We start from the raw sequence: 25,718 nt of genomic DNA on the forward strand, positions 1-25,718 counted from the left end.
GGCGGCGGCGGCGGCTAGGATAAGGGGGGAATTGGATTCGGAGTCGTCTTCTTCCGGCCCCCCGGCGACGGGACGGCTCGGTCCGGGGATGGCCGTGTGAGAGCGCTTGTTCCGATTCTTCGTTGGCTTAGTTGATAGGTTGGTTATGAGGGGGGGAATAATTCGAAAAGGAGGAGCTGATTCTTGTAGATAGATAGATGTTGCTCTTTCCGTCATGGAGAAAGGCGAGCCCGCATTCAAGCCAGAGTGGTTGAAATCGTCCAACGGAAGCACGAGCAGCAATGCCTCTTCGAACCACCTCACCGGCACTTCTTCCCATTCGAGTGCGTATTCTCCTTGCTCTCGTCACTTTAATCAGCTTTCAATTCTCGATATTTCGTATATTGATGCGCGTTTTTCAATGCTGTAGATGAACACGGTGCAGGGATTTCCTCTCGAAACAGACTGCCCGCTGCCGTGGGCGACCGCGACAGGGGTTTGTTATCCTCCGCCAGACGGAGTTCAAGCTTGAATGGGAAATCTAGGGCTTACAGTAGTTTTGGTAGGAGCAACCGCGATAGAGAGCGGGAAAAGGATCTTGATTTGCTTGACAGAGAGAGTAGGTCGGTTCTTCTCGACAATGGTTACAATGACCGTTTCGATTCGTTAATAGCGAGTAGGTCGGAAAAGGATAGTTTGAGGCGGTCGCGCTCCATGGTGTCGGGGAGGCCGGTAGACACGTGGACAAAAACAGTAGGAACTAACTCAAAAAATGATGTTCCTTCCAGGGGGACTATGAGTAATGCCTCCTTTGAAAAAGACTTTCCATCCCTTGGTGCCGAAGAGAAGAATGGACGGCTAGATGTGGGTAGGGTTTCATCTCCAGGTATTAGCACCCCACTTCAAAGCATTCCGTTAAGTGTCACAGCCATATCTGGAATTAATAGCTGGAATTCTGTGTTGGCTGAAGTGCCTAAGATGGTCGGATCAAACGGACCCCAATCTGCACCTACTAATCAAGTTCCTTCGACCCCAAGCACTTCGACGGGCCTAAATATGGCTGAAACAGTAGCACAGGCTCCATCACGATCTCGTAATGCACCTCAGGTCGACTAATACCTGCGATATTTTTTTGTTTTGTTTTTTTCATTGAAAGTCCTTTCCTATTCTATCTAATTATGTTATGATGTTCTATTTTCCAGTTATCAGTTGAGACACAGAGGATTGAAGAACTAACCATTAGACAATGCAAGCAGCTAATACCAGTGACGCCTTCAACAACTAAAAGTTTGGTAGGTTCCTTACCTTTTCCAAGTTAACTTCCTTCTGTTATTCTATTGAATACCCTGTTCATTTGCAATCGGTAATAGCATGATGTTTCCCGATTTGCACCTTATCATTACAACGGAATCTCCACCAATGGCATGTCCATTGTGTGGTTGTCGCATTCTGTTGGATTTAATTTTGGTCTCATTATGATACTAATGATTATTAGCCAGATTTACTATTAGCTATACAACTTGGTGAGTCTTCAAATATCTCTTCTCTAACACATTAGCTAATAGTTGTCGTTGCATGACGAACTTGGTGAATGTCTATATGGCCATAAATAAAACCTCATGCATGTTTGTTTGTAGGCTTGTCTTGGTGCTTAACGTCTCCTTGTTAACATCTCCCTGTAGATGGCTCATTCACTACTTTATGCATATTTTATTTTATTTTGTTATATATATATATATATATGTATATATATAAATGTATATATATATGTATATATATATGTGTATATATATATGTATATATATATATGTGTATATATATATGTATATATATATATATATATATATATATATAAATATATATATATATATTATAATCTATATTATATATAGCTTATGAGTAGTCTCCTATATATCTATAGTACCGGGTCTCCGGTACTATAGTCTCGTTTCGATCTTAAGGGTTCAATCAACGATCACAGCGTTAAAACTATCTAGGGTATTTAAAGTTTTAGAATAAAATTTTATATTTTTCGACATAGTTTACTTTATGATCAAACCATTTCAAAATTGTCAATTTTCATGGCTACTTATGGCGAGTTTGGAGTTTAACGGTGTAGAAGAATTTAAATTCTTTAAATTTTGATAGAAACAATGGTTTTGAACTATCTAGATTAAGGTTAACATTCTTGATCTTGAATTTAAAAGTTCTATACTCAAATTTTAAAGATTATTCAATTTTCACCGTCCATTTTGACATAATTTATTTATTAAGTAAACGATGTCGAAAAAAACTAAAATTTTACTCCTAAAAACTTCATATACCCTAGATCATATTTAACGGTGTGGATCGTTAATTTGAACACCCTAAGATCGAAAACAAGACTATAGTACCGGAGCTCCGGTACTATAGATAGTATAGTAGCCTAATTCTATATATATATATATTTTACTTTTTGCATATTTTGAAACTAGATCTGGATTCCTTATTATATGTTGTGGGCGTAACTTACTGCGAGATTCAAAAGAAAATGGGGAAAATGAAAACTACAACACCCAACTGCCATTAACACACAATAACATAGCAGATAATGCCACAAAGAAGTAGGGGTTTGTTCATGGAGAATCAGGTGCCTTGTGTATGTCAGGTGGAGCTTTGGATGCTATTGTCATGAACTGTGCTGAAGCTCCTTTGATTATTAGATTCTTGAGAAGATTTGTGGTTGTTCTCCTATGTTATTTCAGTTCCTAATTACCTAAATTGTAAGCTTTTAATCACTATTTTGGATACTGCTTACGTGTACTTTTACTCTTCTAGATGCCTTTTGTAATTTTATTTAAAGAATATACTTGGACAAATTCATGTTTGTATAATTCACCTGACATGAAATAAATGTCTTTGCAATAAAATATTTCGAGCTAACTAATATTGATTCTGGATAATAAAATGAAATAAATTGATTTGTAAATGCTAGGATGGTGAATTTGATTGCTGTTTAGTGCATAATTCTGAGCCTATTGTATGTGTTATCCAAAGGTTTTGAAGTATTGGTTTTGTTTCCCATTTGATTGGCTTCATGGAGATTCGTTTAGGATTCCTTGGTAGTTTTTATAATGTTGGCTTTAAGTAGGGATTTCTTGGAATCTAAGAAATTGTAGGAGAATTGGAACAATCGATTGTAAATATCAAACTCGTGCCATGTCGGTTGGGGAAAAATACGTGAGGTGTTTATGCACATGCATGCAATGTATGTATGTATGAACCTTAACTGGGGCATCAGTGTGCAGTAAGTAAAACCAGCCAATAGTTAAACTAGTGACCAAATTTAGAAGGGAGATGCTGACACTGATGGCATGTTCTGGCTATTAGGTGTCTTTACATCCATGTTGGAAAAGTTTGTTTTCAATTGATGCTTCATGCTTATTGAGGGAAGTACTAAGACTTGGTTTTCAACTAATTATCTTGGAATGTTTCTTGTGAAGATTGCCTGGCATGCTATAATGTTATGATATTTAATCCCCAGGCAATTAAGGAATTAAGTGCGACTAACTGATTTGATTTAGATAGATCTGGTATATACTTCAGTATAGAATTTGTTGCAGTCTCCATGCAGAAGGTTTTAATAATTTTGGAATACACACTGTGGGGAGTTCGTAAATTTTAACATAGTGGGAACTCCACAAGATTAACTGAAGAAAACGAAAGACTAGTGTGGTAGGATATAGCAAGTATGGAGATCAAAAAATTATCTTACACATCTTGCAAGCGCTATTCTTTATTTGATGACCACTAAGTAGTTGTATCATAACTTCTGAAGGCAATTGGACAAAGTGATGTTTGTTCATTAATAACTTTAACGACACTTTCTTATGTGCTAGCTGCTAAATATTATATAGGGAAGAACACTAGGATATAACTATGTTTAATGAAGCCATTCAGCTGCACTATTGTGCTGGCTTTATTGAGGTTAAGCATCTCGGTGATTTTTGATGCTCATGCCACTTATTCTTTTTTGGTATGATATATTTTTATTGTACTGCCCATTATGTGCATATGTATGTTAATTCATCACCGAGCTACCATATTGAATTGTTGATGTGATTACGAAATTAAAATATAATAGATAGATATGAACTTTGGATGTCTGATGTTAATTTGTTGCCTAAACATATTTCTTTCTTTGACTTGATTCATATATTATTGCATTCTGCCTATCGATTTCTTGTTTTTCCCTTTGCTGCACTTGTCTTAGTCATCTGTCTTTAGCTATTAGAGCTTTTTTCTTCATAGCTATTCTGATGCAACATTTGATGAACCCAATGTAGCGCAGCATAGTAGATGGGCTGTTGAGATCAACTCATTGGCTGAATATGAAGGAAAAAAGGATGAAACTTACTGATGGAAGCAACTAATAAAAAGAGAGATGATGACAAGATGAAAAAGAAGACTGTAGGACTAATAAATTGAAGAATATATTATGACAGCATTGATATAGTTAAAGCGAATGATATATGTAAACCTATTAGAACTCTTAAAGAATGAATGAAATACTATACTTGGAGAAAGATAGACTAGAGGGCTTTAAGTTGAGTCCTATGGGATGACAAACTATTTCGCTTTTTTTTGAACTACTATCATCTATGGCCTATTACTGTCTATTGGTTGACTGTTTTTGGAGGATAAAATTTATTGTTGTACTAAACTATCAAAAAATAGGAGTAGGTTTTGTGTGCTATTAGAAGCACGGAGGCCTCCGTGCTCTTAAGCCGTTTTCGATGATGGAGCTTCCGAATCGACGATCGACTCCGTTAGACTTGAACTAGCTATTTTAAGTAACTAGAAAGTAAATTTTGTGGTTTTTCGATATTATTTACCTAGTGATCGAAAGGATTCAAAATTAACGGTTGAAAATGAAAATTTCACAAAAAGTTATGATATAGTACTAAAATTTTCGATTAGAAATATTAATCTTGCTGTAGATAGTATAAAAAATTTTCTATCAAAATTTCATCTGATTTGAATACTTCTACTGTTAAACTCGCAAACGGCACATATCAACCATTAAAAATTGTTGATTTTGAACTCTTTCAATTACTAGGTAAATGATATCGAAAAATCGCAAAATTTATTTTCTAGGTACTTAGCTCCATCATCGAAAACGGCTTAGGAGCACAAAGGCCTCCGTATTCCTAATAGCACACAAGACCTACTCCTAAAAATAGTGTAGTTCGAAGAAAAACTTCGAATAAGAACAATAAAAAGGTCCTAGCTTTCTGTCTTTCTTGACATTACCTCATCTAGTGGTCGATTTGATTGAGCCTGTGCTCCATATTGAACCAGAATTGTCATTAGCATTTATAAACTTGGAACGGAATTCTGTTAAGATATTCCTCTATGCCTGAGAAGACATATAAAGAAGGTTCCGACATACTGATGCTGTCAATTATGCCTTCTTGTTCATTTTTTTTTAAAACATAGTATTGCCTAATATAGGACTAGTAAACAAACGTCCTGTGCTATGCTCTGTGCTGTTTTATCCCCTTGCAACATAAATGTTGGGATTTTTTACTTTAAACTATTGGATCGTAATTTAACACTGGTAACAGGGCTCAGCAGTCGAATTCTTGCACCATTTGATAATCTGTGGTATAAACTATAAATAGACAGATGGCCTGGATGAACTAAAATTTGAACATCTAAGCCTCCTCCTATGCAAGTTGCCATCTATATAGTGTCTTGTTGGTAGCTTGAAAAAGGTATTGACTATATAAAGGAAGAAGTTTTCTACAATTTCCATTCAAAATTTTCATATCTAAGTATGTGATCTCATTTTCTTCCATTCTAGATGGCACCTTTGCTCACATTAGCATGATGTTGTCAATTCATGTCTGCTAAAAAGCTGAGCAACATGGGAGAAACAAAGTAGAGTTGGTTGTTATCTTCCTAAAAATTTAACCTTTCTAATATTAAATTTGTGGATATTTTGTTGTTCCCCTTATATCTTGTATACTCAAATTGCTGGGCATATACATTCCTGTCAACACATAATTTCGAACTGCAAAACATCGAATTTTGCCTATGATCATACTGTACTGTTGTTTTATCGAGTAGTTCAAGACTTCCAAGTTAAACTCCTTACCCCGTCCTTAACCCCTAATACCCTCACACACCAGAAAAAAGAAAGGGAGGGAAGAGCAAAACAAAAACCACCTAGCAGACCAAAAAGATATAAGAATCCTCACTCTGTTGCTGAATGCTGACATGTCTCGTGTTGCTGTCGCCGATAGTAAAACTCTCTATTATAATCATCTTTCTTGCTTTAGCAAACTGAATGAGCAGCTGCATTCAATTTCATAAGCAGCACAATTGAAAGATATCTACTAATATTTCTTCTAATTGGCCTGCTACGGTCCAATTGGACCTCAACTCAGCTCACATAAGTAAGGACGCACAGTTTCCTATAGCAGATAATGCTCTTTTGATAATGCTCTTTTCTTCATTTGTGCTTTTCCCAATTGAGCCCGGAGGCTACTTGTTTGCATTATCCTGCAGTACTCCATTATTGTTTGCATTATCCTGCAATGCTCCATCTTGTAGAACCTGTTATTTATACATTTCTGTCCAGTGTATTGAAGTTCCTTGGTGGATGATACTTGACTATAGAACATTCTGAAACAAGTGATAGCTTCTTCTTGTAAGGTTACATTTTGGTAGAACTCATTGTAAAGATTGAGGTATTCCCTAATGGCATGTTTGGTTCATGATTGGAATAGAAATGAGAAATAGAATTGGATTGCAATGGAATGTAAAATGGAATGGTCGAATCATCTAAAAATATTTGGTTCATTATTGAATGAAAATCGCAATGGACATCTAAGATTTTGAGACAGGGTTTTGGTTAAGAGAGAGGAGAGTGATGAAGGGAGAGGGGGAGGTGTTTGTGAGAGAGGGTTTTGAATGGTTTATTTTGAAATGGGCCAATCTGGAATTCAAAATTGGATTGGGCCATTAATGGATTGGGCGATTCCCATTCCAGAGAGGAATGGGAATCCAAATCCGATTCGTGTGAAACAAATGACAACTATCGGAATCAATGAATTTCATCCTAATTCCATAGTTTAAAATAGGTGAACCAAACGAGCCGTTAATGTGAATCTTTATTCCATACTCTTCTTGACATGCTGAATGTATGAAATTTCAATGTTAGTTGAGTCTTTTGTCCTTTCCATGAATATATTTTGACAAATACACAGGTTCACTAAAAGAAAAATTTAAAAAGCACCACTCCACATATTTTAACAACAACTCAAGCTTTAAAATGCTTGTGCTTTGATTCATTAATTAGCAGTTAATTTTCTATGTTAAAGTGTATTCATGGGAAGAAAAGAACACTCGGCTAACATTGAAATTTCCTGCACTCGGCATGCCAAGAAGAATATGGACTAAAGATCTGCATAAGAGAATACCTCAATCTTCACAATGAGTTCTACCAAAATAATTTACAGGACAAAAAGTTATCACATGTTAAGCTTCATAATTTTCTTGTGAACACTGTTGCCTAGTTTGTTCTTGTCACAAACTCCTTTTGATACTTTCATCATGCTGGAAAATTTTCTCATCTTTTCAGGTGTCGAGCTCTTCGGATAAGCTGAAAAACAAAGGAGCTAGAGTTGGGGACTCTACTGCTGCTCTTAAGGCTGGACAACAGTTGTCATCTCAGCCTGTGAGTGCAGTGCCTCGTGCTTCAGTCAAAGCTGATACTGTAAAGCTGCCTCAAGGGGGAAGCTTTCAAGTCCTCAACCGAGAAAAGAATGGCATCTCCCCTACTGCCAAAGAAGGCTCAAGTGTTGGCAAACCTGTGAGCCCTATTGGCGTACATCCCTCTGCTTCAGTTCTCTCATTGAAGAGTCCAACTAACCAAAAACCTAGAGTTGAAGGAAAGGCTTCTGCTTTACCTTCTCCTCAAGGCCCATTTGGTGAGAAAAGATCGCAAGCTAAGGATCGGCATGAATTCTTCAACTTCATACGGAACAAAACATCAAACAGTTCAGGTGCTGTTCCTGAAGCAGGTGGTGTTTCATCCTCATCCAGCTTGGTGAATTCAGGGAAGCAGAGTGATTTTTCTGGCGACAATGGAAAAGATGCTGATTCTGTAAATTTTAAGTGTGTGGAGAATGGAGATTGTAGTTCTGAGGTAGCGGATGGTAGCGAGCAGTCCGAGTGTCTCTTACCTGACAATGAAGACGCTGAACCTTGTTTGGAGCCTGTTGATCCAGAAGAAGAAGCCTTCTTACGGTCGCTTGGCTGGGATCAGAATGCGGTGGTGGATGCTCTGACAAAGGAGGAGATTGATGCTTTTAACATGAAGGTATTGTGTTATCTATCTATTTGAAATGACGTACATTTAGGGGTGAAAACAGATCGGATGCTGATCAGATAAAAGGCTGAAGAGAATCTATATACATCTTCCTGTTCCGTAGACAAATGCAGATAATAGTCGTGAAGTAAATTCTAGTGTTGAAATTGTATTTGCGTAATAAATACAAGTTTGATATCATATATGTCCCCAGTAGTATCAAATGCGTGTTAGTTAAACCATGAAAAGAATAGAGAATAAATATATTGCTGAACAACTATATTATAGTTTGTGAACTTTATGGCGGCGTTTGGTTCGGGTATAAGTAAGAACTGCTTATTTCAGAAATAGGTACAAGTTCAGGTATAAGCAGGATAGACCAATTTTGTGTTTGGATAACAATTGGGTTGTTTCTGGGAATAAGGTAAATAGTGTTTGAATGGTTAGATTAGAATAAGAAGAATAAGAGTTATAATTTTAAATTAAAATTATTTTATATAATTAATTAACATCAAAATATTACTTAAAAATAATTTAATAAATTACTAAATTTATTAGCTATGAATATTGTATAAGATAATGAAAATATATTAATTAATTAATTATAAAAAATAATTTAACTTTTTAATTAGTTAGTAAATTATTTTAGTTAGATAACTAGTAATAAATTAATTAGATTAATAAAAAAATTAATGGTTGATCAATATAAATATTAGTTTATAGATAGATATATATTTAATTATTAATAATTAATTAGCTAATTAATTATAAGTAATAAATTAATTAATTACTTTATTATTTAAGCAATGGATAATAATTTAAATATATTAATTAAATTAATTAATGATTTAATACCATAAATAAAATTAAATTTAGGCTTTAATTAGCCTTGTTCCTACTTGGGAACAAGTTTGTTCCAGAAAAAATGTGGAACAGCAGTTCCAGCCTTATATCGGGTTGTACCAGCTTATTCTAGAGACCCGAGAATTACTGTTCTCAGGTACGAAAATTCTGGTTTGGGAACAAAGTGGGGAACAACCGAACAAGGGCTTATTCCCCCCCTTGTTCCTGAACCAAACAGTGCCTAAACATATGGACCTATTGATATATAACGGGCGACGACTATAATAAATATCAAACTCGACTTAATATATCCAGATGTTGGTATCAATCCTTATTCAAGCTGCTTAGGAACTACTGTTCTCGGGTACGAAAATTCTCGTTCGGGAATAAAGTAGAGAACAAGGGCTTATTCCCCCCCTTGTTCCCGAACCAAACACTGCCTAAACACATGGACATATTGATGTATAACAGGCGACGACTATAATAAATATCAAAATCGACTTAGTATATCTAGATGTTGGTATCAATCCTTATTCAAGCTGCTTAGGAAATTTAAACTGATATCCAGCAGAAGTTGGACTTACGCGTCAGATGGCTGGATAATATCCTACCTGTTTTCACCTTTTCTATTTCACATGTTAAGATATGGCTATTTCCTGCTATTTAGTTTGCTTAAAACTTTATATTGAATGTTTTTACAGTACAAGGAGCGGAAGAAACCCTCCCAGCCATCAGAGAATATATCACCAGGAGTGGAAGTCCCGGCAGAACAATCTGCAGCGATGTAGCCGGTATGGATTGATTATCGAGCATGTTTGGCTTAGGACCTGAAGCATGAGTTTTGCTAAATGGTTTCTGCTTTTGGTTACCTACTTTTAACTACCCAAGGTATTCATTCCAGTGACATTCAATACGGGATCTGAGATGTGGAAAGACGGTAGTTCTAGTTTCCTTGCTTGTTAAAAAAGAGAGGAGGAATTTAGTTTATATGCCTGCTTTTGCTGCTGAGGGAATGGCAAATGAAAATAAAAGATAGATTCTTCGGTCCTTGAGGCTTCATCAGCATGCTCCTTTTTTTGAAGCATAGGTTGCTTTCATTTGTTTCTTTTTTTTTTTTTCTTTTTTTTTTCTCAGTTCATTTTCCTTGTTTCCTTGAGAAATTATGAGGAATTAACATGGAAGGTATATAGGATTAATGAATACTTCTGGTCTGAAAGAAATTGCATAGTGATGAGAGCTTTCATTTTCTTGTTACTCTGTCCTCATTGACTCACAGATATCCGACGAAAATACTTCCTAGAATCAAGGAGTTTACTTTGGGAAATGCTAGTGTGTACTCCTATCTTCAAGATCTTCTATTCATAACATACTATGCTATGTCTCATTTTTTTTTTTCTTTTTTCTTCTTTTTTTTTTTTTTTCTTTTTAATGATGGGGATCCACTTCATAATGTGTGTTTTTCGGTCAGTTAAAAATCACTCCTCATTTCGCATGCAAGTTGCTACTCTTATGTGATGAGAGAGAGATTTTGTCTGTGGCACACCCTGTGGTTCAAAAAGTGATAAAGATCTTGTTTATGCCTTAACTAGCACAGGTAAAGTGTTGTTCTGGAGAAATTTTTTTGAAGAGTTCTTTTTTCCTTTTTTTTTTCTTCTTTTTCGGCTACTCTTTGATAATTCAATATAGCAGGTACTGATAAAGGAGAAAATTTTCTCTGCACTTTGTTATTTCGTATAGGATCTGTTGAGCATTCAACCTAATATTGTCACTGCTACTATGTGAAGTAGTTGGTTGGTGGTTGGTACCCTTCTCGGGCGTTTTAGGTCTCTCGGGTGTAAATCTTGTTATATCTACATGGTTGTAGGTATCCTTCTCTGGGGTTTTGGTCTCGGGCGTAGGAATCAGGATATATTAGATATTTTAGTACTTAAATTTTAATTTATTATAATTTTTTGTTTTAACTTTAGAATTATTGTAATTAAGTTTTACAATTTAATTTAGTTAGCTAAATATTAATATATTACTGGTGTTAAAGAGATGCAGTATTTTAATTATCGATATATTATCCATCATAATACTGTTATATTATTTTTACATTAAAAATACATTAATATTTAGTTATTATATTGGATTGTAGAACTTGAATGCAACAATTTTGATAGTTCAAACATGAAATTATAATAAATTAAAGTATTATCCACCTCATAGTCTGAGCATCAAACATGCAATTTACCATAGCTCTTTTTATGTCATTACTCGTTACACGGCAACATAAAGAGTGACACAGTGATAAGTCAGTATTCCTTGCGTCAAGGAGAGCAACATTTTCGAGTGAACTTTTGGCACCTGTAGCAGTATTCCTTGCGAAATGGCCTTTTGTAATCAAATGTCTGGAAAGTATATACTTAAGTTGCTGATGATGTTAAATGCTTTAATGATCCAAAAAAATATTAGTAGAAGAGCAAATATCACACACAGGCCGTTAAAAATTGTCAATTTTATGACTTTTTAATCGGAAGGTAAATGATGTCGAAAAATTATGAAATTTGATTTCTAGAATTTTTAAATACTCTAAATAATGTTTAACGGTATGGATCGTCGATTCGGAAGCTCTATCATCGAAAACAACTTATGAGTACGAGGATGATCGAATTCATAAGAGTATAATAGCCGGACTCGTATAAATATCTTATTTGATATATTATTTGGTAGATGAACCGTGTGAGTAATTAAAATTTAGAATTGATACCATATTCGGTCTTAATAACTTTTTTAGAATAAGATAAATTATCTCATAAGTAAAATATGCTATTTTTTAAAATCATGAATGTCAAGATTTTTTAAAAAACAAAATTTGAAACTTAGCTTATAATCACACAATAAAATCTCTATACTGAAGCCTTATTGTTTTATAAGAATAACAAATTGAATGAAATCAAAATTTATCATCCTACATACACAAAAAATACAAAAATAAATGTTTTAATAATTTGTAGTATAATATTCTTAGCCTACAACTCGAATGGAGTTGTAATCTTACAACTCCATGTTAACTTTTTTTCCACTAGTCTTGACAATTTTTTATTTTTTATTTTATAGTAAAATGTAGAACAGGATTTTTGAACCCTTGATACCTACTACACCCTATCAAAGGGATCTAATCCTACAAGGCTACAACACTCTTTTGAGTTGTGGACTTTGTATTTCTCCTATATGAATTGTATATTTGTGACGTATATATATAGATGCAAAGGTATGTTGGAGCATGTTTTCAAGAAAGTGCCGGGTGGTAACTCGGCTAACGTGGACAAATAGATTCATGACATCCCATAACTCGAGAACTGATAGACGAGACGAATAAAGTTCGCTAAGTTTTGACAGGAACGATTGCGAACAAATAGAATCACGACAAGAACCGATAGACGAACAAAGTTCACACCAAAAAGCTTTGACAGGAACGTGTCACGGACAAGTTTTCCGTTGACTAGCTCTCATCCCACCGTCGGAGACGAAGGATTTTGTAACTACTCCTATCAATAATGGAAGCTCAAGATTATAAAACTATCATGAGTTAATAAGGTGACTCTTGAGTTTATGGCTTATTATGAGAATGAGTTAGTGGGTCTGTTGAATACGTGGCTAGATTCAATATATTTAAGAGCCTATATATAGTGAAGTTTGACTAAGGCCAAAAGACACAAGAGGAAGTGTGTGTGTTTTTTGTAATCTCTTTTTCTAAGTAGTGGAGTACTTAGTTTTTTTTTATTGAACCTTTGCCTCTCTTGCTTTGTCATTCATTTTGCATACTTAGTCGTAGGACGCGAAGGTCCAAACTAATAATAGGGACAAAGGCTGGCCCATCTTTAAGCAGGAAGGCGGGCGCCGCACAGGCTTTGCGAATAGAAACGCTAAGACCGTGACAGTTGGTATCAGAGTTGGTTCGAGCAAGAAACCATGTCGTCATCCGATGCAGCAGTTGTCGACGTTGGGGGTGAACCTCCAAAGCAGCCCTCCAAGCGAAGCAAGAGCAGAGACACGTGAATCACGAGGGATTCTGCGTCGTTGGAGGACCGCTTTGCGCCGTTGGAGGACATAATAGCAAAAATGGGTGAAAGGTACACCGAAATGGCTGATACCTTTAACTCTTTTAACGACGAGATCTGCAGTATGGAGGAAGGCGTCGCTACTGCCATGGTGACCTTTCGAAGCGAACTCGAAAAGTTTCGTGGCAACATGACTCGTCGTGACGACGAGCGAAAGAATCTGATCGAGGAGCTCGTCGCTCAAGTTGACGAGGTCGAGGACCTCAAGACAAGAGTGGTAATCCTTGAAAAAGCGATGGCGCGTGGACATAAACCCCAAAGAGAGTCCGCTTTGAAGGTACGTATTCCTGAGCCTCAAAATTTCAGGAGTACCTGCAACGAGAAGGAGATCGACAATTTTCTGTGGCACATAGAGCGCTCCATCAACGCGTTGCGGCTGGACGACGAGGAGGAGAAAGTCCATGTTGCGTCCATGTACCTTGCTGACGACGCGATGCTGTGGTGGTGTCGACGTTTTGCAGAGGCCGAGAAGGGCCAATGCCAACTAAAGATATGGGAGGACTTTGTGCGTGAGTTTAAGGCGCAGTTCTACCTCGAGCACGTCGAATATCTTGCGCGGAGGCAACTTCGACGGCTCAAACATTCGAGAACTTTGAAGAAGTATGTCCAAGAATACTCCAAGCTGATGTTGGCGATCACCAACATGGCCGATGAGGATCGGCTATTCTTCTTCCCAGATCGCCTTCAGCCATGGGCGAACAAGGAGCTCATGGCGCGAGACGTGAAGGACTTGAACTCCGCGATCGCTTTGGCTGAGAAGTTGCCCGAGCCGGAGCGAACCAAGAGCGATCGAGGTGAACCACCAAAGGCGAGCGAGGCCAAAGGTGGGCGAGAGCACTGCGATCCAGGGGGCGCGAAGGGGCACAAGCCAAACCATGATGCGAGGAGGCAACGGCAGAATCCCGCCTCGCCGCCTGCAACGATCTCGTGCTATGTTTGCGGCGAGAACCATTGGGCACGGAACTGCCCAAACAGGAGCAACCACAAAGGTAAACAGGTTGCTGCGGTCCAAGCCGAGGATGGCGCGGACATGGTTGAGCTGCCGAGGATGGGCGCGCTAAGGCTCGTCAACGCAGTTCATGGACAACCAAGCGATGAAAAGCTCTACAAGAAGGAGCTTATGTTTATCGAAGTGACCCTCAACGGGAGGGCTACGCGAGCGCTGGTCGACACTGGCGCAACCCACAACTTTGTTGCAGAGACGGAGGCCAAGCGATTAGGCCTCAAGCTTAAGAAGGATGCGAGTCGCATCAAGGCTGTCAACTCTGAAGCGCGACCAATCGTAGGAGTTGCAAAGAATGTGGAGATAGCCATCGGCCTGTAGAGGGGCAAGGCTAATCTTACTGCGGGGCCGCTCGACGACTTCGGAGTGATCCTCGGGATGGATTTCTTTGTTTCGTCGAAGGCGGTGCCCATGCCACATTTGTGGGTGCTGAGCTTTCTGGACGAGTCAGTGCCTTGCATGGTTTCGATGTGTCGGGGTGAGCCGACGAAGGATCCAACTCTGACAGCCCTGCAGCTTTGCGAGGAGGTGAAGCGCGGGAAGGCTGAGGACCTCGAGGATGAGGGCCTGAGCAGCGGAGAGACTGTCAAGTCTCATGCGACGCTGAACCAGCCAGCGCCCAATCAAGGTGAGAGTCATTCTGCCAAGGAGCCTGCGAGGACCAAGGGGCGTTCTGCAGCTTGGCGGAGTGCGCGTGCGTGTCACGGAGGACATGCACACTCAGGGCATTCTGCGGCTTGGTAGAGTGCGCGTGCGTGTCGCGGAGGACATACACATCCGGCGAATTCTTCGCACAGCAGGCTCGCTGGTGCACTTGCTCAGAGGGGCAAGACACTTGGTGTTGGTGTGGGGACAGATGCGGACATGGGGAGCAAGGCACGGGGCCAATCGCGCGCGAAGGCACGACGGACAGCGCGGAAGGCTATGCGGGCCGGGAGCGACTCGGCGCGCGACGAGGGCGTTTGCACGTTAGGTGGGGGAGAATGTCACGGACAAAATATTTTCCGTTGACTTCTCCTTGACAGTGGCCCAACTTCGCTAGCGGAGCGGGTTGTTAAAGAGACCCGAACCCAACCCGTTGTGGAAGACGAAGGGTTTTGTAACTACTCCTATCAATGATGGAAGCTCAAGGATTATGAAACTACCAAGAGTTAATAGGGTGACTCTTGAGCTTATGGCTCATTATGAGAATGAGTTAGTGGGTGTGTTGAGTGGCTAGATTCAATATATCTAGGAGCCTATATATATAGTGGGGTTTGGTTAAGGCTAAAGGACACAAGAGGGAATGTGTATATATGTTGTAATCTCTTTTTCTAAATAGTGGTGTACTTAATTTTTTTTTAGTGAACCTCTGTCTCTCTCTCTTTGTCATTCCCTTTGCATACTTAGTCATAGGACGCGAAGGTCTAGGCTAGCAATAGGGACGAAGGCTTTCCCATCTTCGAGCAGGAAGGCGGGCGCCGCACGAGCTTTGCGAACAGAAACGCTAAGGCCGTGACAGTTGGGTTCGGATCTCTTTAACAACCCGCTCCGCTAGCGAAATTGGGCCACTGTCAAGGAGAAGTCAATGGAAAACATTTTGTCCGTGACATTCTCCCCCACCTAACACGCAAACGCTCTCGTCGCTCCCGGTCCGGATAGCCTTCCGCGCGGTCCGTCGTGCCTTTACGCGCGATCGGCCCCATGCCTTGCCCCCAATGTCCGCATCTGTCCCCGCACCAACACCAAGTGTCTTGCCCCTCTGAGCAAGTGCACCAGCGAGCCTGCTGTGCGAAGAATTCGCCGGATGCGAACGGCTGCAGAACTAAATAAATGTGGGAACAATTGTGGTAACCGAACAGACGTGAGTTCGATACATCCATTCATGTGTATAATCATTTCAAAAGCTGAGAAAGTTATAAATAGTGAAAAAAAAATAATCTACAGTATAAGAATCTTTTCCAAACACAAGACCACTTTTCCTAAAAATTGAAAAGAGAACCCTGGTGTTCTTTCTCTGTATTCTCTAATTTCTTCAATTTTTTTTGAGAGATAGATAGCATGCTATCCGTTTCATTTATTTCATTTAGAAATAAATTTATTTAGAAATGTGAATCAACTAGGATTCGAACTTGGGACCTCGGGTACCAACCACCAAACCTTTTGCTATTTGCTCTAGAGACGATCGGTCTAATTTCTTCAAGTTAAATAAAAATCTTGCCAATCAGCTAATAGTTCAGCCGAACTTGTGCAAGTCCTAATTTCAAGTCTTTTATAGAAAATTTCAAATGAGAAACAATCCAATTAAGTAGATGCCTCCTTAATCTGTCACTTGCCTTGAAGAAGTCAGATCTTTAATATTCTAGGATCGTATTTGCAGCTGAATCACTGCCTGCTTCAGGTTTGACTTGGTAAACTGGCTCTAGTATTTTTCAACTAGCAAACAGAGTATGTTGCATTTTTGGTCTCCAAACTGTGAGAGACACGGCACTTTAATTTTTAAAATTTAATATATTATAATTTATGATTTGAATTTTTTAAACTGTTGTTGCCGTCAAATTTCACAGCCTAAATTAATTGGTTAAATATTAATATATCGTTAATATATAAACAAGGAAAAACTTCAAATATCCCCTGCGATTTCGCACTTTCTTACTTTAATACCATGTGGTTTAAAGCGTATCAAGTTAGCATCTTGTGGTTTCACACTTTTTTACTTTAGTACTCTGTGGTTTAAAGTGTATCAAGTTAGTACTCTGTGGTTTTATAGCAAGTTAGTATCATGTGGTTTTATTTTTCTCTTTTTATTATTCATTTCGAGATATTTTTTTCGTTAAATCAGTGATAAAGTTAAAACTAAAGGGTACTAAAATAAATATTTGATAAACCTAGATAGGATATCTGAAGTTTTTTATATATAATTTAACGAGATATTAAATCACAGGGTACTAAAGTGAGGAAGTACGAAACCATAGGGTACTAACTTAATACACTTTAAACCACAGTACTAAAGGAAGAAAGTGCGAAATCACAAAGAAGATATTTAAAATTTTTCCTAGAAACAATTTAGTAGTGATGCGATTGATGATACGATAATAATTAAAATAGTGAATCACTTTCATATCATTTGAGACTTATAATTATAATAATTTATAAAATTTGAGTTAAAAAATTATAATAAATTAAAATTTGATTACGGCTTGAGAACAAAAAAAAAAAGAAAAAAAAAAGAAGTGTAATTTACCCTACAAATTAAAGACTTGGTTTTCAATTTCGTGGCAACTCGAGGACACGGCCATGGCCGCTTCCACTCCCACTCACCTCCCTCCTCCACCTCCTCTCCTCCCCACCCTACCTCCCTCACCGCCGCGCCTCCGCCGCGCGACGCGGCCCTGCGCCGCCGCCTCCTCCCCGGCACCGCCGCCGCGGCGCTCTCCTCCGGTGGCGTCCCCGGCCGCGCCACCCTCCTCGCCCTCCTCTCCGCGTGCTCGGACTCCGAATCCCCATCCGTCCCCATCGCCCTCGCCCTCCACTCCCTCTCCCTCAAGCTAGGCCTCCACCGCGACCTCCTCCTCTCCACCGCCCTCGTCGGCTTCTACTCCAAAGCCCGCCTCCCCGCGCTCGCCCGCCGGGTGTTCGACCGAATGCCCCTGAGGAGCTCCGTCTCCTTCAACACCATGATCGCGGGCCTCATGCGCAACGGCGACGTCGAGGGCGCCTTCAGCGTGTTCGATCGCATGCCCCAGCCGGATACAGTCTCTTGGACGGCGCTGATCGACGGGTGCGTCAAGAACGGGCTCCTCGAAGCAGCCCTGGACTGCTTCCGCTTAATGCGGCTCGATGGGATCGAGCCCGATTACGTGACCATCGTCGCCGTTGTCGCTGCTTGCGCGGCTCTCGGAGCGCTCGGCCAGGGTCTCTGGGTCCACCGGTATGTCGTGACCTGCGAATTCCGCCAAAACGTCCGAATCGCCAATTCGCTCATCGATATGTATGCGCGGTGTGGGCGTGTCGATTTCGCTTACCAGGTGTTTGAGAAAATGGCCAAGAGGACGGTGGTTTCTTGGAACTCGATTATCGTCGGCTTCGCGATCAATGGGCGGTGCGAGGACACGCTCGAGCACTTTGAATTGATGCGGAGGGAAGGGTTCGAGCCGGACGGAGTCACATTCACCGGTGTGCTCGCCGCGTGTAGCCATGTCGGATTAGTCGACGAGGGGCTAAGATACTACGAGCTCATGCGCACGGAGTACAACATTCCCCCAAGAATCGAGCACTATGGGTGTGTGGTGGACCTTCTCGGCAGGGCAAAGCGGCTGGAGGAGGCGATGCGGGTGGTCGAGGAAATGCCGATGAGACCAAACGAAGTGGTGTTGGGCTCTCTTCTCGCCGCCTGTCGGATGTACGGGGATGTTAAGACGGCGGAGAGGCTGATGGGGCTTCTTGTCGAGTTGGAGCCCGGCGGAGATTCAAATTACGTGCTGTTGTCGAATATATACGCAGCCGCTGGGAGGTGGGATGGCGTGGGGGCGGTGCGGAATTTGATGAAGGCTCACGGAATAAAGAAGAAACCTGCGTTCAGTGCGGTCGAGATTGAAGGTAGTGAGCATGAGTTTATGGCGGGAGATAGGTCGCATTCACGGTGCGATGAGATATATGAGATGCTTGAGATGGTTCATCTTGAGATGGAGGTGAACGGTTATGTGCCAAGAGGCAGTACAGGTGCTTACTCAGATTGTGACTGATAAATATATCAAGTTGCAGATACAGTTCGTGTGGACATTCCCGAAGGGGAAAAGACATAAGCAACAAATGAGGATTGAAAGGTGCTCGTAAATGGAAGCACTTCTTTTTTCCTTCTCCACTTTCTCATACACTTGTCCCATTTGGCAATTAATACACTTAAAAATAAGAGAAAAACACCAGATAAACACAACTATTTACAGAACCAACAATAACAATTGATGAGTGTGGCCCAGGTCTGTCTTTTTTCTGTTACAGAGAAAGATCAGAGCTGCTAGGAGATGGAGCCGGCCTCTTCACAAACGGATGCTCCAGTAGTTCAGCAGCTGAGGGTCGTCGGCTTGGAATGACCTGTACGCACATTTGAATGAAATCGCGGGCCTCTCTTGTCAGGGAAGCTGGAATAGGCGGCGGCTCACCCCGTCCGATTTTAAATAAAGCTTGAGTCTGCGAATTGGTGGAGTGTTATTGAAAGGCAGATGATTTAAATTTCTGGAAGTAACAAAAAGATAAAAGGGTCTCCTATACGGAATATGGAACAGTGAGACTCATGAAAGTAGTTCATCCGTCCAATCAAATAACTTTTTCTACCTTTTCATTTACCCTAAATTATAGCAAATATGAAGCAGTGATTACTTTCTATTATGTCGAGGGATGTATCTTGCATGTAAAATGTACTCAAATAATGTTATCACACTACGATTTCTTTGACTTCACAAGAAGCAGAAAAGGTCTGCCCAGGAATCAGATTATGGTCTATGGGTTAAAAATAAGGCATTATTGCAGTATTTCATACTAGACATTCCGAATACATGTTTGCACATGCTTCACAACTGGTAAGAAGGAAAAAGAATGCAGTAGTTCAGTAATCAGGTCCTAAGTCTCTTGATTGTTGTAGTCATGTGAAAGGAAACAATTAATCCTGCAACTATTATTGATAAAATAGAGCTCATAATGGAGAAGTACTTAGGCTTAGTTTGGTATTGAGGTCTATTTAACGCTATTAGATAAAATGGAGTTGAGAAAAAAGCATATAGGGATATGCTTCTGCGTTCTCCGGTGGGACCGCAGAAAATATATCATAACCGACTCATTGCAATATGCGGAACGCAATATTATGTACGGAAACAAACCGGGTATTTTTCCAACGTACTTTCTCACAGCACGTAATGCAATCTCCCCGCAATCCCAAACGAAGCCTTAGAAAAGCCAAACAGAAATCACTCGTGCATGCCAAGCTCAGCCAAGCTGCTTAATATCCGTTTTGGCTATTATGTGGTTAGAAAGGTTGATATTCCTATTAATATGCCCATATTAAAAGGACATGCTACCTCCAAACTCAAGTTAATTATAGTGAAGAGATGTACATAATCCGGTATTAGTGAATGACAATCGTTTAATTCTTGATTAATTTATGACTTTGATGCTCATCTCAATAGACCATTAATAACAGAAACTATGTATAAATTCCCCATTCTAGATATCATATGGCTATCGGAAATGTGAAAATTTTGATCAAAGTTGTTAGACTTCATAGTAGTATGACTAAATATCGAATACTGGTCAGTTGAGACTCACCCATTCTGTATTAGGATAAGGAAGCCGACCAGTCAGCATCTCCAAAACAGTGCAACCGAGGCTCCATATGTCAGCTGAAGGCCCGTAAGGCTTTGCCCTAGCAACCTGTGAATCAAACTCGGCATCAGATCGCACATCAAAATCTGGTGAATATAAAGTCTGGCCGCAGCAAACTTTTGAAATAAAAATTGTCTGAAAGCAGATACGCAAAAATAGTAATCGGTGCAAAGAGTTGTGTGTTCTTGATGTAAGTTAAATCATGGTTAAGTTCTATCAGAGCAATAGTAATAGACCAATTACCAACGACAGGGAGAAAAGTTTGGCCTCATTCTATCTTATTATAGGAGAAATTAGTTTCAAGTTGGACTCTTAGTATATCCACAAAAGTTAGGCAAGCAATCATACTTCACGAAAAAGAAAAAGAAAACAAAAGGGCAAATCAGTTTCAAAGTTCAAAGTAATTTTAACATTTTGGGTTCTACAACGTGTAGAGAGCCTTGCAAGAACTGCATCATGAACAATGAATCATGGCCACATGATTTTTGGACTCATTTTAATTATGATTAACAAGATGTAAACAAGACAGAAACAAGCTGACCTCTGGTGCCATCCAGTAGACACTTCCTTTGCTAGATTTCAAGCCATTTGACATAGTTGTCTGAGATACATAGACAAAAGTTAAAATCCAACTCCTGAAATGCAGTTTAAAAATGGATACAAGCATAAGCTACCAAGCCATGAAAGTCAATGCAAAAAAGAATAGATTTGACCTCCTTTGCAAGTCCGAAATCTGCAAGTTTCACAGCTCCATTTGAATCGACCAGTATATTAGCACATTTGATATCTCTGGAAAGAAAATAAATGTGCAAGAGTTGGTGAAGATTGACATAATATAATACTATAAGAGACATAGATTCCAAAGCCCAAAAATCATACATGTGTAAATGAGTTTTTGCTGCATGAGAAAGTGGTTTTCTCCTTTTCTTATTAACTGTGGTAACAAAGTCATTTTCTCCCTTATCCCAAGTATAACTTCCCTGTTTTTTTTGCTCTGAACTTTTTGTCCTCTTTATCTTCATTAGTCACTGTAAAAATCCTAAGTAGCCATGTGCCAGCTAAGCCAGTTGGCGCAGACCAAATCAGCCCTCTTAAAGATGCAATACTTCTTTTTTATCAGCAAAAAAAATCAATTGACATACTAGGGTTCTCTCTAAACCTTTTTAATCTTTAATGTTCACTCTCTACCCTTTAGTAATCAATATATGAAAGGCAAAACTTTTCCCTGTTTGACAAACTCTATGGATCACCTGAAGGACCATAGTCAGGCTGGCATGTTATAGCTCTAATGCATACATTTGTGCACGACTTTATTACAAAAAGTAAATGATTTAAAGCTTCACATGAGACCTAAGCAAGGCCATTTCCTCTGCAACTATATCTCAAGTATAGTCAACTCTTCACACTCCATAAATGGCAATAAGTACAAGATAATTAGTTTGGGCAAAAGACATATATGCTAGTATTCCAGCCTAGTTCTATATATAGAGTCCGGCTGCTATGCTATCAATAGTACCAAACATTTGGTACTATCAAGTTTTCTGCTGTTAGATTAACCCTTTTGATTTTTTTTACCAGTTAGATTATACTATTCAACCAATTTAACCAATTTATGCTCTCTCTCTCTCTCTCTATATATATATATATAGAGAGAGCATAAAATGAGGGCCAATTTAAGCATAATGAGCATCCTTATCTCTGATGTAGACATTTGCAACTTTACAGTAATGTTTTTTTATGTTATCATATCATGGCATATTGGCATGTGTATTAACTTGTGGTCCAACAACAACGCTGCTTTTCTATTTTGGCTTCATTAGAAAATGCATCACTTTTTTATTTACTTTCTGACATATCTATTCCAATAAACATCACCATCTCTTGCCTACAGATTAAGTACTACAGGGTAACAAGTTTACTAGTTAAAACATTGTAGCACGTTGCTATCATGCAAAAGCAAGCAAGATCCAAGATAGTTAAATGCACGAGTATCAGCACACAAATCACATAACACTCCAATTTAGTAACCTGTGCACGACATTGCGCTGATGTAGATAATTTAACCCATGTAGAATCTGCCTTGTGTATGCAGAGACTTGTGAATTCTGCAATCGGTACTTCTGATACAGAGATGCCAAAGAGCCTCGACTAACAAGTTCAAGGAAGACGTATAATGTTGCTTTTGCCTGTAATACAAGAGAATAAACAAGTATAAGAATCCATAAGAAAGTCTCTTTAACATGAAAATAGGTATTTGTCATGACCAACTGCAGATAACACTTAAAATACCTTCTCAGTTCCATAATACTGAACTATGTTCTCATGTTGGAAACGACTTAAAAGCAAGATTTCCTGAAATCAGAAGCTCAGCATTAGGACATAAGAAAAATTTCTGTAAACGATGTCACACTTTAAAATTGAGTACCCAGTAATTTTTTTATTTTTGAACAGCAGAAAAAAAAAGTTTGTCAAGAACAATCAGACTAAATTACCACAACATATAAAAGGAATTCTTCAAGAATTATTTTAAAGAGTACGACATGTATTCACCTGCTCCAGTTGAAAAATACGCTGTTCTGCGTTATTTCCTTGGTCAAGTAAGGAGACTTCTTTAACAGCAAAGAAAAACCCGTCGCTGGAATAAAAAAGGTAAATTATAACGTTTGATATGGATATGTGCTCACAAAACTATGTATTACATGCCAAATTGCCCATATAAGGAATTTGGGATTGGCTGCAGGAGTATGGACAACAACACTACGAGTTCACATAAATATATGAGCACTATTATATTCTATAAACAGCTAGGATAGAATGAGAATATAAGTATAATATAACAGCCAACAATAGTGGGTTAAAAAAAAATTTAGTTTTGCAAATCATGGCAGAAGGTTTATACCATGATGATTTTTACCTTCATATTATCATCTAGATTTTTATCTTCATATCATCCATAGATGATAAAACATAGCAGGCAAAACTGTTACCTAGAAAAGAATCATGATAGAAACCAATGAGTAGTCCGATGGAATGTAGAGCTTTTCCTACCCATGCTAATCTTTCCTATCAGGGTATGTTTGCTTCGTGATTGAAATAGTAATAGAAAATAGAATTGGATTGCATTGGAATGGAAAATGGAATGACGAATTATCCAAAAATATTCGGTTTATTATTGGAATGGAAATCGGAATGAACATCTAGGGTTTTGAGAGAGCATTTTGATTAAGAGAGAGGAGAGTGACGGATTGAGAGGAGGGGAAGGTATTTGTGAGAGAAGGCTTCGAGTGGTTTAATTTGGAATGGGCCAATCCTGGAGTCATAGCCGGATTGGGCTATAAATGAATTAGGCCATTCCCATTCTAGCGTGGACTGGGAATGGGAATCCGATTCCTACAAAACAAACAATAACTATCGAAATCAATGAATCTCATTCCGATTCCATAGTCCAAAATAGGTGAACCAAACAAGCCATTAATGTACTGGTACTTTTGATCTAAAGAAATAAAGAACTCATCCAAGGTGTTCAATAGGCCCATTAGCTAGTCCATGGATATCCATCACTTTTCCTTACCTAGATGGAGTAGACTCCACTGGTTATTCTTATGCCTACTCTGTTATAGTATGAACATAACTCCAAACTGATCTGAAAATGGAAACAAGGTACTTGATGGGGTCATTGGGGTGTAATCATTAAGCCTACCATAAACATAATTTGAGTCCTTTACAATAAGAAAAATGAGTAAAATGCCATTTATAGTAATGAGAATAAAATCCAATTTCCTTGGTGTCTAGCTTATTAACTGTTCTACATGTTTGATTATCTGTATACATACCTCAGCTTAAAATTTCCTACGTATGTGGAACTAAATTAGATACCAAAACATTGAATTAGTGCAACAAGTAATTTTGACAAGGAATGAGCAGCTGTAAAGAATAGGATGCATGTAATTGAATATAATTGAATATAATTAAGATCAAAAGAATGAAGGAAAATGTGAATTTAACAACAAAAAATATATGGCGGCTTACTCGCTGATGGCCTCATAAACCGTTCCAAAGGATCCACTACCAAGAAGCTCCCCTTTAGTCCATGATCTGATCACCCTCTTGAGCATCCCGTTAGGCGATACGGTGATCGCTCCTGCAGTGCGTGCGCTCAAAGACTCATCACCTTTGCTTGGAGAATTCTCCGCACCTGATGGTACAACCCTCTCATAATTCGAAGTCGATTCCGCGAGACCTCTCGCAGTCACTCCCATTCTCGTCCCCTTCGCTTCATCGTCTCCGTCCCCCGCAACTTCCTCTTTCTCTTTCGAAGAGCGAGATCTCCTCTCGGCCGGGGGAGGTAAATTAGCCCTAATTTTGCCACGTTCGGCTCCATCAGGATCCGCGCCGCTCCCGACGATCGAAACCCTAACACTAGCATCTTCTTTCGGGATTGGGGGAGGAGAGGGAGGGGGATGGTGGCGGAGGAGGTCGGAGTGGGTCTTGGAGGCGGCCCAGACGGAGTGGGAGATGGCGAAGTCCTCGGGCCCGGAGAGGCCGAAGGCGCGGTAGAGGAGGTCGACCTCGCCGTCGACCCCGCCGCGGATCCCGAAGCTCTTCTGCGCGGCGAAGGCGGCGGCGGCGGCTGCGGCTGCGGCGGAGGCTTCGAGGTCGACGGAGGAGGACTCGTACTCCACGTTCTTGATGGCGTTGATGCGCTCGAGTCGCCGGCGCCCCGATCCCGGTGAGCGCTTGTAGTCCATCGTCGTCGTCGTCGTCGTCTTCGACCTTCGCTTCTCTCCTCGACGAGGAAGAGGCAGAAGAAGAGGAAAAGCAGGATAACGATGGAGGAGGAAGGAGGAGCTCAAGCAGCTTTGTACAGCTGTTTTTTTTTGTATTTTTGTTTGTTTGGGTAAATTACACTTTGGTCCTCAAACTATGTACTGCCTGTCACATTGATCCTTGAATTAAGTTATTAGAATATTTGACTCCAGCTTTCTCAATTGTTCTAATCAAGTTTCACAATTCAATTTAGTTTGCCAAAAATTAATTAACCGTAGAGATATATGTAATATAATATTTTAATTATTAT

General features: G+C 39.5%; 3 protein-coding genes across 3 annotated transcripts in view; 2 read left to right on the plus strand and 1 right to left on the minus strand.

The window, feature by feature from the left end:
• The window catches only part of LOC109711276, a gene marked incomplete in the record, with an annotated part of 12,544 nt that extends 1,999 nt beyond the window's left edge, over nt 1-10,545 (plus strand). Inside the window, 6 exon segments of the mRNA XM_020234234.1 lie at nt 28-323; nt 410-865; nt 950-1,086; nt 1,182-1,271; nt 7,607-8,347; nt 9,880-10,545. Of these exon segments, the coding sequence (XP_020089823.1) occupies nt 215-323; nt 410-865; nt 950-1,086; nt 1,182-1,271; nt 7,607-8,347; nt 9,880-9,966 (1,620 nt within the window).
• Nucleotides 14,663-19,027, plus strand: LOC109712118 (pentatricopeptide repeat-containing protein At1g05750, chloroplastic-like). The gene is made up of 2 exons (XM_020235544.1): nt 14,663-14,978; nt 17,552-19,027. The coding sequence occupies exons 1-2, from the start codon at nt 14,663-14,665 to the stop codon at nt 19,006-19,008; spliced, it is 1,773 nt and encodes a 590-aa protein (XP_020091133.1). The 3' UTR covers nt 19,009-19,027.
• Nucleotides 19,083-25,484, minus strand: LOC109711277 (mitogen-activated protein kinase kinase kinase 1-like). Its single transcript, XM_020234235.1, has 8 exons — nt 24,671-25,484; nt 23,192-23,276; nt 22,931-22,993; nt 22,670-22,827; nt 21,355-21,430; nt 21,183-21,242; nt 20,585-20,689; nt 19,083-19,453 (listed from the first exon to the last, which is right to left on the minus strand). The coding sequence occupies exons 1-8, from the start codon at nt 25,387-25,389 to the stop codon at nt 19,259-19,261; spliced, it is 1,461 nt and encodes a 486-aa protein (XP_020089824.1). The 5' UTR covers nt 25,390-25,484; the 3' UTR covers nt 19,083-19,258.

The sequence above is a fragment of the Ananas comosus genome, linkage group 6 (genome assembly GCF_001540865.1).
Source record: "Ananas comosus cultivar F153 linkage group 6, ASM154086v1, whole genome shotgun sequence".
NCBI lineage: Eukaryota > Viridiplantae > Streptophyta > Magnoliopsida > Poales > Bromeliaceae > Ananas > Ananas comosus.

Excerpts from the sequence above, each read along its gene's own strand:
- LOC109712118 (XM_020235544.1), top strand. The coding sequence starts at position 14,663 with ATGGATTTCTTTGTTTCGTCGAAGGCGGTGCCCATGCCACATTTGTGG. Across the intron at positions 14,979-17,551 it reads TGCAGCTTGGCGGAGTGCGC|GACACGGCCATGGCCGCTTC; the intron begins GTGCGTGTCACG and ends TGGCAACTCGAG.
- LOC109711277 (XM_020234235.1), bottom strand. The coding sequence starts at position 25,389 with ATGGACTACAAGCGCTCACCGGGATCGGGGCGCCGGCGACTCGAGCGC. Across the intron at positions 23,277-24,670 it reads GTTTATGAGGCCATCAGCGA|CGACGGGTTTTTCTTTGCTG; the intron begins GTAAGCCGCCAT and ends TTTTTATTCCAG. Across the intron at positions 21,431-22,669 it reads CAGCGCAATGTCGTGCACAG|AGATATCAAATGTGCTAATA; the intron begins GTTACTAAATTG and ends TTTTCTTTCCAG.